Source organism: Dermacentor andersoni, chromosome 5 (assembly GCF_023375885.2).
Source record: "Dermacentor andersoni chromosome 5, qqDerAnde1_hic_scaffold, whole genome shotgun sequence".
NCBI classification, from domain to species: Eukaryota; Metazoa; Arthropoda; class Arachnida; order Ixodida; family Ixodidae; genus Dermacentor; species Dermacentor andersoni.
The window spans coordinates 194,456,838-194,475,025 of record NC_092818.1 but is presented as its reverse complement, the minus strand read 5'-3'; the positions used below and the strand labels follow the sequence as shown (position 1 = coordinate 194,475,025).

General features: G+C 43.1%; 2 protein-coding genes and 1 long non-coding RNA gene across 3 annotated transcripts in view; 2 read left to right on the top strand and 1 right to left on the bottom strand.

Moving 5' to 3' along the window:
* Window positions 1-14,138, bottom strand: part of oaf (BRICHOS-like domain-containing protein out at first) — a 36,636-nt gene extending 22,498 nt beyond the window's left edge. Inside the window, exon 1 of the mRNA XM_050179517.3 lies at window positions 13,777-14,138. Coding sequence (XP_050035474.1) covers window positions 13,777-13,980 — 204 coding nt within the window. The 5' untranslated portion in view covers window positions 13,981-14,138. The remainder of the gene's footprint in view (window positions 1-13,776) is intronic.
* On the top strand, window positions 5,838-11,803 carry LOC129385186 (uncharacterized). Its single transcript, XR_008612780.2, has 2 exons — window positions 5,838-10,549; window positions 11,120-11,803. It is a non-coding gene; the product is annotated as an uncharacterized lncRNA (long non-coding RNA).
* A 164-nt stretch (window positions 14,139-14,302) lies between the features above and the next one.
* LOC126531786 (NF-kappa-B inhibitor delta-like) overlaps window positions 14,303-18,188 on the top strand; it is a 44,283-nt gene continuing 40,397 nt past the window's right edge. Inside the window, exon 1 of the mRNA XM_050179514.3 lies at window positions 14,303-15,205. Coding sequence (XP_050035471.1) covers window positions 14,703-15,205 — 503 coding nt within the window. The 5' untranslated portion in view covers window positions 14,303-14,702. The remainder of the gene's footprint in view (window positions 15,206-18,188) is intronic.

Below are 18,188 nucleotides of genomic sequence, written 5' to 3'. Positions count from 1 at the left end.
GTTTACTTCGGACTAAAGATTTGTAAAGGAGGAGTTTTAAAGAAACAGGAGCAGATGAAAAATTGCGCCGGAGGTAACCTAACGAGCAGTTTGCATTGCTAATTATTTTGCTAATATGAAGAGACCAGGAAAGAGAGGAAGTTATGTGTACACCCAAATAGCAATAGGATGTTACGGATTCGAGAGCGGAATTCTCGAGCAAGTAGGAAATGGGGCAAGAAGTTGTACGGGAGATGCGTAATACCTTACATTTTGTAGTGTTGAGTTCCATCCGCCAGACTTTACACCAGTTAGATATACAGTTGATATCGTTTTGAAGGATCGTAACATCATTTTGGTCAATAATTTCTCGGAAGACTACGCAATCGTCGGCGAATAAGTGAATGTTAGAGGTCACGCATTGCGGCAAGTCATTAATATAAATAAGAAACAGGAGAGGGCCGAGCACTGAGCCTTGGGGCACGCCAGAATGAACTGGCTTCAACGGGGAATTATAAGTGTTAGCAGACACGAATTGTGAGCGTCCGGTTAGAAAATATTCGATCCAGGAGAGAAGTTTCCTATCAATGTTCAATTTGCTTAATTTAAAGAGAAGTAAACTGTGGCAAACTTTTTCAAAGGCTTTTGCGAAATCTAGGAAGACACAGTCAGCTATAGAACGATGATCAAGAATTGTATGTAGCTTGTGTGTAAAGGAAGCTAACTGTGTTTCGCAGGAAAGAGATCGGCGGAAACCATGTTGAGCCTTCGAAAAGAACGAGTTGGCATCAAGGAAATTAACAATGTTTGTGTAAAGAACATGTTCGAGGATTTTACACGGGATACTAGTTAGTGAAATCGGGCGATAGTTTAGGGGTGAATTTTTACTTCCAGATTTATGAACTGGAACCACCTTGCCGACTTTCCAGTCGGATGGCAGTGTGGATTCATCAAGTGATTGTTGGAATATTTTGGATAGCATAATACTAGAATATATTTTGGTACTTTTTAAGAATTTCGCATTGATAAGGTCAATTCCTGGGCTTGAGGACACTTTCAATGATTCGATAATTTTTTCGATGCCAAGGGGTTGTATAATTACTGGATCCATTGTTAGAGAGTCAAAACGCTGCACGTTGGGAAGTGTTGTAGACGAGGCTATAATAGGCTATAATACTAATAGGCTAATAGGCTATAAGACGAGGCTATAATAGTGAGGCTATTCTACGATTATTTAGAAGAATGTTTCGGGACCCCTTTTTAAAGGCTTCCTTGCCACATTTCATTGTGCTGCATGAGTGAATAAGTACAATTTATGAGTTTCCTGTTTTGTCTACGAGCCTCAATTTACCATTTTAAATTCTGTTAGCTTTCCATAGCTCGTTGATCAGGTCTGTGCCGTTCGCAGCCAGAGAAGTGCATGCGACGCCATGTTTCTTAGTTTTATGCCGTTGTGTCGCCACTTGCAGGCGCAGACCAAGCCTCGTGCACTCAGTTCCAGCGATTGCCAAAGAGGCTGAAAAATCAACCGTAGCGTGTTCCAGCATTAGTGGAACAGGCCACAGTTACAGTAATGGAGCTACTGTAATTTGGTCACATGCATTAATTTGTATTCTTTACGCTAGGGGCGTTCAATGCGACTAAATATTTTATCTGTATATGTACATATAATAACCGACAAACATAGTTACCATGTCATTTTATACAAACTAAGTAGGTTACTGTTTTTATTAGACTTCTGTTATTAAATAATAAGTCTGTGTTTTATTACTTTAATAAAGGTTTCAGGACGTCACTGACATTCTCTAAGCAGCAGCTCATTGGCATCGATTGCAGTCCAGGCCATTTATCGATTCAAATTGTATGGCAGTAATATTTGGAAACCAGGTGGTCATTTCGTTTGAGCAGCAGGTTTGTTTTAATTAGATGACAATAGCATCTCGGCCAGTTTATGCATCCAACATTCGGTAGCTGCCACAAAGCGAATGTTTATATATAAAGACAGTGAACTTTATCAGTTGCAGCATTTCACTGGCATAACGACTGCATGGCTTCCATCGTTAGTGATCTGCCGTGTCTGGTGCAATGCCGTGTTGCTTAGAAAAAATTTGCTAGCTAGTGCAATAATTCATCGCTGAGCACAGTCCGTTTGGAGACTACCCATGAAAGTGAACTAACCTTGCAGCTTCTGGGCATGTGCACCGGTGAGTAAAAAAGCACTGCTTTGCAATCTCAACTTTGCGTGCGAGGCGGATAAAACAGATTCATGTAGTCATTTCTTACACGTGGAAACTAATAATAATTGTAAGGTTATTGCTGTTTAAAGGCAATTCAAACGAGGCTCTTGTTATTTGGCCATGTTGCTAAAATTCCCGACATGGAATGCAGCATAAATAATAAATAGTTTTGGCTGCTTCTGCATAATGACAAACTGAGCTAAATTCACTGCAAATTAGTGGCAAATGTACTTCTGGTAATACAGTTAGACTGATTGCATTTGAGACATAATAAAATGAGTGTTTATTGCCTAGTATCTGGCAGAAAAATTTGTCATCTAAACAAGGCTTCACTAAGCAGAGCCCACACAAAGACACCATTGAAAGAAATGCACATGTGAAACAGTGGTGTGTGTGTGTGCACGTGCGTGCGCACTTTTTTGTCATGGGGCACTTTCTGCACTGTTCTTAGTCATGCATAAATCACAAACTCACCCAAACTTCCACCATAGTAATTGAGGCTCTTTTTTCTTATGACTTCAGCCTCCAAGAATGCTGCTCATATTTGTTCATCCTTTTGGACTCTATTGTTCCTGGACTTATGAGTCAACAGTGAATGTGTGACCAATGGAAGCAACATCAAGGGCCTGAATCCCCACAAGGCATGTTTCTGAACACTTCAACTAGAACCGTGATTTGTTCATTTCTTGGACTAACTTTTGTTTCATCATTTTTTGCTTGCATCTTTGTCATGGCTTTATCATTTCTCTTTTCTGGAAGACAGACAAAAGAGAGATTATTGAAGTTCAAGAGCACAGACTGGTGGGCTAGTTGGTATTGCATAACTTGACGCAAAGCGCAAAAAAGCACGACTACAACAAAAGGGAACGAAGACACAGTGCTGTGTCTTCGTTCCTTTCTGTTGTCATCGTGCTTTTTTGCACTTTGCCTCAAGAGATTATTGGTCTGCAAGCTGCCCAAGCCACACCATGAGAAGCTCAACGGTCACTATAATGACAACAGGTCCTCTTGAGCTATGTGCCTCACCATGAAATGTTTGCAAGTTTACCAGATAGAGGGGTGTGAGCCCCATCAGGAAAGCAGCAGTCTACAGTTTGGTATCGCACTGAGCGGGATTGCTCAAATTTGACACACAAGCTTACTTGCTTTTAAGTGCGTTTTATGACAAACAGAGAAGTAACATGTTGAGTCCAAACTTGTTCCTTTTCTAGTCATTATAACCATGATGACTAGAACAAAAACAATGTAGCAAGCTCCTTGCTAATGCACAAACTCTGTCAATTGCTCTTTGTAAATCAGCTTGATGGACATTACCACCAGGCATCACATGCTTCATCACAATGTTAATTCGTTACATGAAAATTCAAATAATTTCAAATTGATCAAGATTGCTCAATGTAATTTTGAAGAAGTAGTACTTCATTTTGACTGAAACTGGCAGTCACACTTTATTATTTTACTTAAAATGCCCTTGGAATTTGAACCTGGCAACGTTTAACGTTAGAACGTTATCTAGTGAGGCGAGTCTAGCAGTGTTATTGGAGGAATTAGAGGGTAGTAAATGGGATATAATAGGGCTCAGTGAGGTTAGGAGGACAAAAGAAGCATATACAGTGCTAAAAAGCGGACACGTACTGTGCTACCGGGGCTTAGCGGAGAGACGAGAACTAGGAGTCGGATTCCTGATTAATAAGGATATAGCTGGTAACATACAGGAATTCTATAGCATTAACGAGAGGGTGGCAGGTCTTGTTGTGAAACTTAATAAGAGGTACAAATTGAAGGTAGTACAGGTCTACGCTCCTACATCCAGTCATGTGGACCAGGAAGTCTAAAGCTTTTATGAAGACGTGGAATTGGCGATGGGTAAAGTCAAAACAAAATACACCATACTGATGGGGAACTTCAATGCCAATGTAGGCAAGAAGCAGGCTGGAGACAAGTCAGTGGGGGAATATGGCATAGGCTCTAGGAATAGCAGGGGAGAGTTATTAGTAGAATTTGCAGAACAGAATAACATGTGGATAATGAATACCTTCTTCCGCAAGCGGGTTAGCTGAAAGTGGACGTGGAGGAGCCCAAATGGCGAAAGTAGAAATGAAATAGACTTTATACTCTGCGCTAACCCTGGCATCATACAAGATGTGGATGTGCTCGGCAAGGTGTGCTGCAGTGACCATAGGATGGTAAGAACTTGAATTAGCCTAGACTTGAGGAGGGAACGGAAGAAACTGGTTCATCAGAAGCCAATCAATGAGTTAGCGGTAAGAGGGAAACTAGAGGAATTCCGGATCAAGCTACAGAACAGGTGCTCGGCTTTAACTCAGGAAGAGGACCTTAGTGTTGAAATGATGAACGACAATCTTATGGGCATCATTAAGGAGTGTGGAACAGAAGTTGGTGGTAACTCCGTTAGAAAGGATACCAGTAAGCTATCGCAGGAGATGAAAGATCTGATCAAGAAACGCCAATGTATGAAAGCCTCTTACCCTACAGCTAGAATAAAACTGTCAGAACTTTCTAAGTTAACCAACAAGCGTAAGACAGCTGACATAAGGAACCATAATATGAATAGAATTGAACATGCTCTCAGGAACGGAGGAAGCCTAAAAGCAGTGAAGAAGAAACTAGGAATAGGCAAGAATCAGATGTATGCGTTAAGAGACAAAGCCGGCAATATCCTTACTAATACGGATGAGATAGTTCAAGTGGCTGAAGAGTTCTATAGAGATTTATACAGTACCAGTAGCACCCACGACGATAATGTGAGAGAGAATAGTCTAGAGGAATTTGAAATCCCTTAAGTAAAGCCGGAAGAAGTAAAGAACCCCTTGGGAGTTATGCAAAGGGGGAAGGCAGCTGGGGAGGATCAGGTAACAGCAGATTTGTTGAAAGATGGTGGGAACATTGTTCTAGAAAGACTGGCCACCCTATATACACAATGCCTCATAACCTAGAGCGTGCTGGAATCATGGAAGAACGCTAACACAATCCTAATCCATAAGAAAGGGGTCGCCAAAGACTTAAAAAGTTATAGACCGATCAGCTTACTGTCCCTTGCCTACAAAGTATTTACTAAGGTAATCACAAATAGAATCAGGAACACCTTAGACTTTTGTCAACCAAAGGACCAGGCAGGATTCCGTAAAGGCTATTCAACAATAAACCATATTCACACTATCAATCAGGTGATAGAGAAATGTACGGAATATAACCAACCCTTACATATAGCCTTCATTGATTACGAAAAAGCGTTTGATTCAGTCGAAACCTCAGCAGTCATGGATGCATTACAGAATCAGGGTGTAGATGAGCCAGATGTAAAAATACTGAAAGATATTTATAGCGGCTCCACAGCCACCGTAGTCCTCCATAAAGAAAGCAACAAAATCCCAATAAAGAAAGGCGTCAGACAGGGAGATACGATCTCTCTAATGCTATTCACAGCGTGTTTACAAGAGGTATTCAGAGACTTGGAGTGGGAAGAATTGGGGATAAAAGTTGATGGAGAATACCTTAGCAACTTGAGATTCGCTGATGATATTGCCTTGCTTAATAACTCAGGAGACCAACTGCAATGCATGCTCACTGACCTGGAGAGGCAAAGCAGAAGGGTGGATCTGAAAATTAAACTGCAGAAAACTAAAGTAATGTTTAACAGTCTCGGAAGAGAACAGCAGTTTACGATAGGTAGCGAGGCACTGGAAGTGGTGAGGGAATACATCTACTTAGGGCAGGTAGTGGCCACGGATCCGGATCATGAGACCAAAATAACCAGAAGAACAAGAATGGGCTGGGGTGCATTTGCCAGGCATTCTGAAATCGTGAACAGCAGGTTGCCACTATCCCTCAAGGAAAAGTGTATAACGGCTGTGTCTTACCAGTTTTCACATATGGGGCAGAAACCTGGAGGCTGACGAAAAGAGTTCTGCTTAAATTGAGGAGGGTGTAACGTTAAGGGATAAGAAAAGAGCAGATTGGGTGAGGGAACAAACGCAGGTTAATGACATCTTAGTTGAAATGGGCATGGGCAGGACATGTAATGAGGAGGGAAGATAACCGATGGTCATTAAGGGTTACGGACTGGATTCCAAGGGAAGGGAAGTGTAGCAGGGGGCGGCAGAAGGTTAGGTGGGCGGATGACATTAAGAAGTTTGCGGGGACAACATGGCCACAATTAGTACATGACCAGGGTAGTTGGAGAAGTATGGGAGAGGCCTTTGCCCTGCAGTGGGCATAACAAGGCTGATGATGATGATGATCCTTGGGACCTTATGGCATTAAAGAGGAGAGTGGTTATGAAGTAGTGAAGTAACGTAACCAAACACATAAACAAGTGCAGTGAGTTTTGGTAATATAATAATTCTCCTGATTATATAATGTCAGGTAACATTTTGTGAAAAATTGTTATCCATGACGGCTACAATACATGAGGGAAGGTGGTTCCATTCCCGAGATGTGTGGGGGATGAAAGATTGAAAGAAATGTGTAACATGAATCAATTCCTACCTTACTGCGATGATCAACACGTTTTGAAATGTACTGAGGCCGCAGTATGAAGGCGTCATGAGTGTTGCATGATGGAATATTTTTATGAAATAGTGAAAGGGACTGGCGACCTTGCGGCGGTTAACTAGTGGAATAAGTACTAGGTTAGTTTTCATTGAGGTTATATTTGCAGTATGGTTATAATTTAAAAAAATGAAACAAGTAGAGTTATTTTGTACTAGCTGAAGTGAAATAATAAGATTAACATGACTGGGATTCCATATTGCAGATACATATTCAAGTTTCGTGTGTATTAGAGTATTGTAAAGCTGTAGTTTTAAAGTAGATGGCGCTTTGGGAAAGTTCCACTGTAAGTACACAAGCATGTGATTAGCATTAATAATGACATGACATAATCTATATTAATGGTCCAAAAGTTATTTGTAATGTGTACACCAAGATATTTATATCACATGACGAAATCTAAGGGAATGTTGTTAAGATAGTAAGTGCTAGGATTAAAATTAGATCTGGATACATGCATTACCTTCCATTTGTTGTCATACAGTCGTCATGATGGTGTCGAGGCCACTCCAGCTTTGTTGTCCAAATCTCGTCACACCTTCTGCCCCATACGTTGATAGGCTTCTGATCAAATCTGTCCACTCAAGAGATTATGTGAAAAATTCAGCAAGATATCCTACATCCGGGCCCTATAAGAGCCACCCGTACAATTCTAGGGCTGGACGTCAGTAAAGCGTTTGACAATGTGTCACATGCTTCAATACTCACAAATCTAGCCCAAATGAATGTCGGGAAGCGCACTTATAGCTATATTACAAGCTTTCTCAAGGATCGCACTGCAGAAATACATTTTGGGGACATTAAAAGCGGACAATTTCAATTAGGTACAAGGGGCACCCCTCAGGGTGCGGTCCTCTCCCCCTTCCTTTTCAATGTGACCATGCGAAACCTGCCACCCGCCGTGGTTGCTCAGTCGCTATGGTGTTGGGCTGCTGAGCACGAGGTCGCGGGATCGAATCCCGGCCATGGCGGCCGCATTTCGATGGGGGCGAAATGCGAAAACACCCGTGTACTTAGATTTAGGTGCACGTTAAAGAACCCCAGGTGGTCGAAATTTCCGGAGTCCCCCACTACAGCGTGCCTCATAATCAGAAAGTGGTTTTGGCACGTAAAACCCCATAATTTAATTTTAATTTTTTATGCGAAACCTGCCTCCATTACTGAAAAGGATCCCGCATATCAAACACTCCATCTATGCCGATGATATCACCATCTGGACCAATAGCAGTTCCGATGGAAAAATCACGGAAGCATTACAAGCGGCCGCGGATACCGTACAAAATTTTGTGCGACAGAATGGTCTAGCGTGCTCGCCGACAAAATCGGAGCTAATCATCATCCGAGATAAATCAACCAAACACGCCACCGAAAGGGATGCCACATCACCTATACGAGTCAGTATGGAAGACAGCCCAGTTCTGCCCATACTGACTATAAGAGTCCTGGGCATGCTAATTCAACATAACACCCATAATTCTGAGGCGATTGTCCGATTACGGACGACAGCCCGCCAAATATGTGGCCTAATCAGATGAGTAGCCACACGACACCGCGGTATGAAGGAGGCTGATATCTGCCATCTGACGCAGGCTTTCCTGATCAGTCGCGTCATGTATTCCTTCCCTTACAACCACCTACGCCTTTCTGACAAGGAAAAGGTTAACAGCGTCATTCACACAGCTCATAAAGCTGCCCTTGGTCTCCCGAGGTATGCAAACACTGAACGATTACTTGAGCTAGGTATATACAATACCCTAGACGAACTCGTGGAGGCCCATAAAACAGCCCAACGTGAACGACTCTCCAGCACCGCAACTGGCAGGGTCATTTTAAGTAAACTCGGGCTGAATTCCGTCATGAATGCAGCAGGAAGAACAACATTACTCGGTGCGGTCAAACGCCGTTTGGTTATAAAACCGTTACCCAAGAACATGCTCCCTGGGAGACACGACAAGAGGCGGTCTGCCAGAGCCAAGGCCCTTCAAGAAAGGTACCAAAGCAACCAGCACACCGTTTATGTCGATGCAGCAAAGCAAAATCACCAAACTTATGTAGTGAGCGTCATGACCGGAGAGGGAAGTATTCTCAATGCCGCGACCATAAAAACAGCGTCCAACGTGGAAGCGGAAGAGACTGCCATTGCTTTGGCCATCATGAATCCCTCCGTGCAAACTATCATAAGCGACTCCAAAAGGGCAATAGTCAACTTTTCGAGAGGCAGCATAGGCGTCTGTGCAGCGCGAGTCCTACGGGACTTTACAAATTAAAATACCGTTGAACTCGTATGAGTCCCTGCCCATTTGGGGAATCAAGGGAATGAGGAGGCGCACTGGGTAGCCCAAGGTCTAATCAACCGGGAGGTGTGCCCCTCAGACTTAGATCCCATGGATGAGGCACCGACGACATACCACGAGATAACAAACTACTACAAGCAAAAAAGGTGAATCTACCCGCCTCCAAACGCAAGCCTCACGCGAGCGCAAGCCTCGATCTTGCGTCGAATCCAAACTAAATCAATCCCCAGCCCACATTGGCTAGCCATAATTACCAATGGGCAATGGAACCCAATATGTCAAAACTGCACAAATCAAACATTGGCTACCCAAAATCCCATTCTTTGGGGGTGCGAGGGCTTACCCCCTCCCAGGTCGCTCCTGCCAGCTCCCTCACAACAGACGTGGGAGGAGCTGCTCAGAAAGCCGGATGAAAAACTACAAAAAGCCCTCGTTGCCTGGGCTGAAAGGGTCGCTCCTCGTGAGGAGCCATCCTAGGACTCGGGCCTGCCAGATGATAACTAAGCAGAGTCTCAATAAAGTTGTTACCACCACCCATTGTCATCATAGTCACCATTATTCCATCATCATTGCACTGTCGTCATGCATTTGTTGTCTTACCACCATTGTGATGCAGTCATGGTGGTTGCATTGTCGTCATTTACAGTCTTGTCATCCGATTCTCATCATACCAGTGATGTAACCCCATTGTCCTTATGCAGTCATCATTATACGAGGGTCGTCCAACTCAATCTGAGACTTTTTTTTCTTTCAGGTTTAAATGGCTGCCTAGGCTGGAGTTTTCGTATGCAGTAGAAACTGGCACCGGTATCCTGTTACTGGTAGACAGCGCTCATTTCCCGCGCTTCTGGATAGACTTATTCAAGATGGCAGACAACAGTGTGAAATGTCTATGTAGAGCAGCGTGTTGTGATGAAGTTTTTAGTGAACAAGGGCATAAAACCTGCTGAAATTTACAGAAGACTTCAGGCTCACTACGGTGATGAGACACTCAGTCGCAGTAAGACATTTAAATGGTGTAAGCACTTCAAAGATGGCCATATCTCTATAACTGACAATCCCGGTCGTGGTAAATCACAGCCCACGGTAGTCATTCCTGATAATATTCAGCATGTGGAGCAGCTGATCGTGGACAATCGTCGCACAACCTGTCTTGAAATTGCAAGGGTATGTAATCCGTCATTAAGAACAGTGAACAAATAATTCATGATCATTCGTTGTTCCGAAAAGTGAGTGCATGCTGGGTCCCAAAGCAGCTGTCTGCTTTTGACAGACACAGAAGATTTGAAGTATGTAGAGAACCGAAGGAACACTGTGAAAGGGAAGGCCAGGATTTTCTGAATCGCATGTTGACACGTGACGAAACATGGGTTCACCATTCCACCCAAGATTCCAAAAGAGCATCGATACAGTGGAAGCATATGGAATCACCAGCTCCCAAGAAATTTCGAACAGTTGCGTCTGCTGGTGAGGTGATGCCAAGTGCATTCTGGTATAAACAGGGCATTATTCATGTTGATTTTTTACCCCATGATGTCTCTATCAACAGTGAGTATTACTGTCATGTTCTGTGTGATATGCACAAGAGTTTACGGAAGAAATATCCGGGTTTGATTGCAAAGAGTGTGGTCTTTCCGCAAGACAATGCACAACCACGTACCGCTAAACGCACATTCTGAACAATCCAGGAACTTGGCTGGGAGATACTGTATTACCACACCCCCCCCCTATAGTCCTGACTTAGCAACAAGTGATTTCCACCTGTTTGGGCCCTTGAAGGAATTCCTTGGAGGAAAACATTTCAACACTGATGATGAAGTGAAGAACGGTGTCCTAGAATGGTCTTGTCATAATAATAAATCTTTTTATGCCAAAGCATTCCAGGCGTTAGGTGAACACTGCGATAAGTGTATAACTTTAGCTGGAGGTTATGTGGAGAAATAAATCCACTTTCCACACTTTGAAATTTGTTCCTCTATTTGTTTTTAAAAATGTCCCGGATTGACCTGAATGACCCTTGTACCATTATCATTTCAGAATCATCATCCCATTGTCGTCATACCGTCTTCGGCTGCACCATTGTATGCTTAGAAAGTCAGGGAACACTCACAGAGGAGTGTGGTTGTTTAAGCAAGAATGCTATAAAACATCCTTTACACTGCAATGTCGTGCAAGAAGCAGGACCTTCAGACCCCCAAGCAATTCAGCGAGATCAAGATTGCCTACTCCCGCACAACAGCTAACACTTAAACATTTATGTTGCACACTTGAGTGCCTCGAGAGTTTTCTTTTTATCGTGCCTGTGTGATGCACAGCACCATCTATTAATTGACCTTTATTACAATGAACTCTCCAGTTGCCAGTGCAATCCTTGTCCTGTCTGTTTTCATTTTCTCTTGTTTGATCCATGCTTTGTTTCTAAAGCTGTCCAGGTACCAATTTGACACAGCACTTCAGTAGCCCACATGTCACAAAAAGGGCTTGTCTAGTTGCTTTTCCAGGTAGCCTGCTGTGCTGAGTCATGCCACTGAGGAAGTGAGCTCACATGCTTTTTGCTGTGTGGGCTGCAATACAATTTTTCAGCGCACCTTACCAAACAAAACAAGTGCTTCTTACAGATGAAACAATGGATGAGGCCTACAAGACAGCTAAACCGTCCTTCTGATGCATAATGCTGACATTTCTCTAAATCATGAATAATAATAAAAGAGCTGAAGAGTTATCTGTAATCATTCATCATTCCTTTCACTGTCTAGGATATTATGCAATATGTATTAACAGACTTCAGATGGGACATTTTAAAGCAGACACCTAAAACAAAAGCTCCATTGTTGCTTTTCAACCTCCCTTTTTTTTTTTTCACAACATATAACTGAGTCATTAAGTGCCATAAAGATGGATCCCATTTAATTTTTCATGTTTTACAAAATGTACGCTTACTTGTACTTCAAGTGTGTGTGTGTGCACTGCTTTGAAGAAGTGACCAATTGGTTACTGCACCATGAAAACTCTTTTGTAAGCACTTGACATCAATCCAGCCCCTGAAATAAAATTATGAATTCAGTTCATAACAAGAGAAATGAAGACATTGGGACATTACCTACTATGGTATCACATGCTTCAATATTACCATATGCCATAAAAAAAGAATAGGGGCTGGAATTAATACCATCATAGTAGATCAGAGGCTATGCCATCTATGATGGTCATGGTTTCGATTCCTAGCCACTATGGCTGCATTCATATGAAATTTCTAACGATGAAAAACACAAAAATAAAATATTACAAATTTCACAGCATTGTGTAGATAAATAGCCCATGTTTTTCAATGGGGGCAATATGCAAAACTGGTCATGTACAAAACAGTCAGTGTAACCGCAAGAAAGCAAAATATGTGTCGGTAAAACAAGGCTAATGTCATTTGTGCACAACGATGCCATTCCAGACTGTTGCACAATAACTTCTTTTTCGGGTGAGTTAGTGCTTGCTGAACGACATGATATTGTAGCGTAAAAATACTGGAAAGGAAAGCTTAGCAGCGACAGACAGAGCAGAAAGTAGCGCCATCTTTCTTTCTGCTCTGTCTGTTGCTGCTAGGCTTTCCTTTCCAGTATTACTGCACTACAATATCATATCGTTCAGACTATTGTAGTGCTTTCTGCATTCTCTCTTCGAATATCAAGCCCAATGAGATATTTATTTGGCATACACACAAGCTTAGTTTCTGTTTAACCATATATGTGGCAGCTATTGCTAGGGTACTGGGTTTCACATTACTTGTCCTTGAGCACATGTACGTCAGTGCCTTTCGTGAGCAAACAAGCATAGCTGAGCAGAGCACACCTCTGCCACAAAGCAGGAACCGTGCCAACAATCAATCAACAGGTGCTGTCGCAGCACCCCGGAGTAAATGCAAGATGCTCAGAACACCTTCGTTAGCAGTCTAGCAGCCACTGAGTGAAACGCTACACTCAGCTTGGCAGGCATGGATCTGAAGAATCAAGCGATTAAAATTCGGTACTCCAATATAATTTCACTTCACAATTTAAAGTCACCCTAGCCCATAATCACTGCCTTAAATTGCACAACAGTGAAGCAGAAACAGCACAGCTACAGATTGCAAATTTATTAAGTCATACGTTTAATAGATATTTTACCCTTTCTATTTTTTGTGAGGGGCAAGTGCTTGTTCAGTTTAGTTCTAACTTCTTTGTTGTGAAGCAGCTTATGGTATACAAAGTCGCAGAAAAAAACTACCATTTAAATGCAAACATGTCATATAAGTAGAATATGTAAACGGCTTGTTCAATTAACAGGAGGAAAATAGCTTAAACACGAGCGCTATAAAGGCGCCGTATCAGTCGCTTATTTCTCAGGTTTACAAAGCTAATACGAGGTATGAAGACAACCAAGCACTCGGAATCACCTGCAGTGTTCGTCCTTTTTCCATGAACGCACTTTTCGATGCTCGTTTCATTGTATAATCCTTAGCGCTGACTTAACCTTCTGTCAACCTTCATTCTGCGATTCGCCTTTCACCAACATGTGCAGAAACACCTTCACTATGTTGGGCTTCATTACGGGAACGTACCTTTCTCAACCCGCGCGAAGAGTTTTCAGTTACAGGATGCGCGCGCCCTTTCACAGTCGCGACAGGTACGGTGTATCACGCATATGTGGCGACGTCTACTAACCATGCGGAAGTCGATGAGCTGGGTAACGTGCGTGCCATCAGCCCTTTGGAACTCGAGAGTGATGGTCTCGTCGCTGGTGTTGGCTAGCAGCCGCTCGCGAAGTAAGTCGCCGCCCGCGTTTCGCACGTTGATGATCAGCTGCGCTGGCGTCGGCTGCACCAAGCACGCCCAAAGCAGCGCCACAGCAGCTGCTGGGCCCAGCATTCTGAGACTTAGGCTAGCTACAACCGCTGGTTGCTCGCGGCATCTTCACTGAGCGCCTTCTACGACACTCGCACAATGTGAAACCATGAGACCACAGGCCGCTGGAGGCTTCGTTTGCGTTTTGTACATATACGCTTGTGGATTTCGCTTAGCTTTGACTTGGCTCGCGATGACTAGATACTTAAGCTGCGCTACTTTCACAAAAGAAGGTTATGCGTTCAAGTAGTTCAAAGCAACAGTATATTAAACGTAAATAACAGCACTTTATTTTTGATTGAAAATAAAACGTGTGACGTGACATCTATGTATAAGAGAGCGACCATTGCAGCATGATGTGCAAACCGCACCAATGCATAAACAACGGGAAGGCAGTGACGAATGGTGACGACATGGCCATGTGGCGCAACAAGCCAACAAGTTGCTGGTTGCTATGCCAGCCAGCTAGGCATAGAGTTAAGCGAGGTGCATGGCGGTGTTCTGTCTTCCAGTTACAGTCTTGCAGTGTTTAGTGTACCAGAAGAGTTGTGTAGTGCCAGTACGGCCGGCCAGCTGTATGCCAGCTGTTGGGGTGAAAAGCACGAAAAGCGCACCATAGCTGTTCTGTGGCACCGGCGTGTTGTCCTATCGACTCGCTGTTGGCGTCAGCGAGGCTGCCGGCCGGACGTAACGTCGAAGGATGCGTGTTTAGTCACTGACTTGGCGGGTACGACTGATAAAAGAAAATGGTGAGCGGAGAGCCAGTGGAGGACTTGCGGTACCTGTTCGACTCGCTTTGCGTCGACGACGAAGGCTACGAGTCGCCCGATCACGAGGATGACGGCGACGCGAACTACGCGAGTCCTACAGTGCGGCGCCGAGGTCCCCTGCGTCACGAGACGGCGCCTCGACTATGCCCGCATCCGTATCGTTATGGCAGCACCGACGACTGGCGGAGCCCCTCGCCCGACCGGTCTTCATCGGTAGACTCGGCCGTTTCGCTGTCTCCACCGGCATCGAACGAAACGATTCACAGCACCGCGAGCAGCGGCACTGATGTGGAGTACGGCGATCCCGATAAACAAGCGAAACTAGAGGCGATCTTGCAATTCCTACATGAAGGCGAGCCCGAACCTTTGCCAGTCGTTGAACCCTTGCCAGTCGTTGTACCCTTGCCAGTAGTTGTTGAAGAGCTCAACCGCGGGGCTGCCTCTCGGTTCAAGCCCATCCGTCCGCGAGAAAAAGACAGGTACTATGTGCACACTATGCATGTGTGCGTTCTACGCTCACTTTTACAAAAAGTGTTAGCTCTTCATGAAGATTACCCCCCACTACCGATTTTCACTCATATAGTGGGAAACGATGTGCAGATAGGTCATGAGACGATATCTACTCAAAATTGGACGTGGTGATATTCTCACGTACCAATACGTAGTAAAATATGCGCCGTAGCATTGCAGGATCCAGAAGTTGCGCCTGAGTACGGTGGCTAAACCTGAGCTTATATGCCCGCCATTGGTCGCGGAAACGTGCGCTGTTTAGGCCGAGCAACTTTGATTGACATCATTGACAACCGCTCTACCTTGGGGAAATATTACGTGCTTTCAGTATCTTGCAGTGCGTATCTCGGGTGCACCTGCAAAAAAAAAAAATAAGAAAATTATATATATATATATATATATATATATATATATATATATATATATATATATATATATATATATATATATATTCAGTTTTGTCCCAGAATGAAAGGTGGCGTGGGTGTACAACTAGGTGGCTTTAGGGTGAGGGAACAGGTCACGCAGGCTTGTGATTATGTAAGACTAACCTGAGAAGTTAGGTGTGTAATGTCATATTATTTCACATGAGCCATTATGCCAGCAGCTTACTGTATTCCTTGTTTATTGTCAGAAGTGGCAAGTTATGCATTCTTACACGGGAAAAAGAAAGTTAGTTAACCAGGTCCACAAGGTAACTTTTATATCTTGAGTTATGTTTTTTTTTATGCTATGTGGCTGTGGACCATTGAGATTTATTGCACATGATTAACACAAGCAATTACATGACAATGTAAGCTTGACAGGAGGAGGCTATGGTAAAATAAGTCAGGGCAACCAACTGAGCATGCATGTACAAGATGCATATGCAAGAATAGGCTGGGGAAGATCCAGGGTTTATGTTCAGACTTTTGTCGAAACGTCAGCTGGATGTCACGGTAAAACGGTTGTAGTCACGTTTGTACATCAGCAATATTATCAGCACAGGTTGGTGCACAGGGGCACATCTTGTGCTTTGGTGCTATGCCGGATTGCAGTGAAATCTCCTTTGACACTCCACGTATAATACGACAGTTATATTATCTAAAGCAATTTCCAAAAAAGTATGAATATGGGCATACTCAGTAGCAAAAGTTTGTGTGGCATTGAGTTATACTGTTTCGCATAACACGTTCTGTGGAGCACCATCACTCGACAGGACACTAACTGCAGCCAACGCACTTTTATTCAGCTACATTGAAATACCTTGCACTGAACTTTTTTCTTTTGGATGACCGGAAGAAAAGTTCTGGAAGTTAAAAAACGAACCTGCCGTTTCCTTGCTCAGCTGAGCAGCAGCGCACTGCCAGTCGGCGTGGCTGCAGCACATGGCCGCAGCAGCGTTTTACTACCAGTGGCGCACCGTGTGTGTTTTTCCTCCAGTGTAGCTGGAGCTCAGCACATTGTTTGTGGGTTGTTGGAATGTTATTTAACTCTTTCGTTACCACGAGAAAATGGTCGATCTGTGTAGGTCTCAGGAAAAAAATTATTTACCACTACAAATAATGTTCCAGAACACATTGCTGCACAACATATTGTGCATAATGGACTGCTCTTTCCAAAAGCATACGTTGCCAAACAAAAAAATTCATTAGGTAAAACATACAATTCTAGATATGCCCGTTTTGCTGGCGGTTGATAAAAACAATAATAAAAAACATGTACAAAAACGTTAATATCAAGGGAAATTCAGAATATACATTTCAAAGATAAATAACCCAGGAATAGTGTCTGAAAAAATAGATGCTCAGTACACCGCTGTTATTCGGATACAGAAAAGAATCTAAGACCAGTTCATCGCTCATGCCATGCGGTGAAGCAGTTCCTGGATATTGTGAAGCATAGGTGCACTCCGCTTTTTTCCAGCAAAACGTCTGGTTTTGCAGGATTTGCAGGGTTTTGCTATGTCCTACAGGGACATAGTGTGAGCAGAAATATCTTCTGAGAATTGCTCTATTTCATGTTGTCATAGTTCACTTTGCCAACAAGAGGGAATCTACTTTAGTGATTCAATAACCTCCACCAACCCCATGCACAGTGAAGGAGTTTGGCAGTAGTAATAGTGAAGGTTTTGGACGGGAACAATACTTTTACAACTCCATGTTTAAGAGTACTTCTGCTGGAAAATAAATTTCCCACTCATGTGCAAAAGATTTTTCTTGTGACTATATCTTCACCAACTGTCATACTGATATCCCCTCCTCCCCCCTTCTTGCTTGCTGACCCACTTCTCTGAAAAAAAGCTGGATCCGCCCCTGAATATAAGCAGGTGATTAATCGCATCAGTAGAGTTCTCATCGTTTAATAGAGACGGTGCATACCATCAAGACAATATGCAGTGAATGAAATATTTTAAACGCAAATAATATAACCCGTTACAACTTTACAACAGAAATAATGCCAATAAGGGAGCACACAACATGACACAAATTATTGAGATGCAAACAAGACGTAATTAAAGTAAATTATAGTTACTTCAGAACGTACTGAAAGCAGATTAGCTAGAAAACATTTTTTAAGTATATTGTTAAATGATGATGTGAGGATATCAGCTGATTTAAAGGCAATAGGCAGCAAGTTCCAAGTGGACACAGCATAAAAAAAAATTGGTTACTTCATAATTACTACAGTACAGAAGATGAAGGGGAGACACAAAACGACAGAACCATGCACTGACTCTCAACTGACCTTTTTTTATTGGAACAAGTCTTTTATAGAGTCGCCAAGCTTCTTTCTGCATATGCTCGCCATACTGACACCAGTATCACACCATTATCTAACAAAACACGCAGGCATATAAATAACAGATACCTGTTAATGCAATGGTCAGATATCTAAGAGAGCAAGTTCAGAAAGTTCAGTGATGGCTAGCTCACACACAAGCTTCCACTTTTTTTGATACACAGTGCCTCC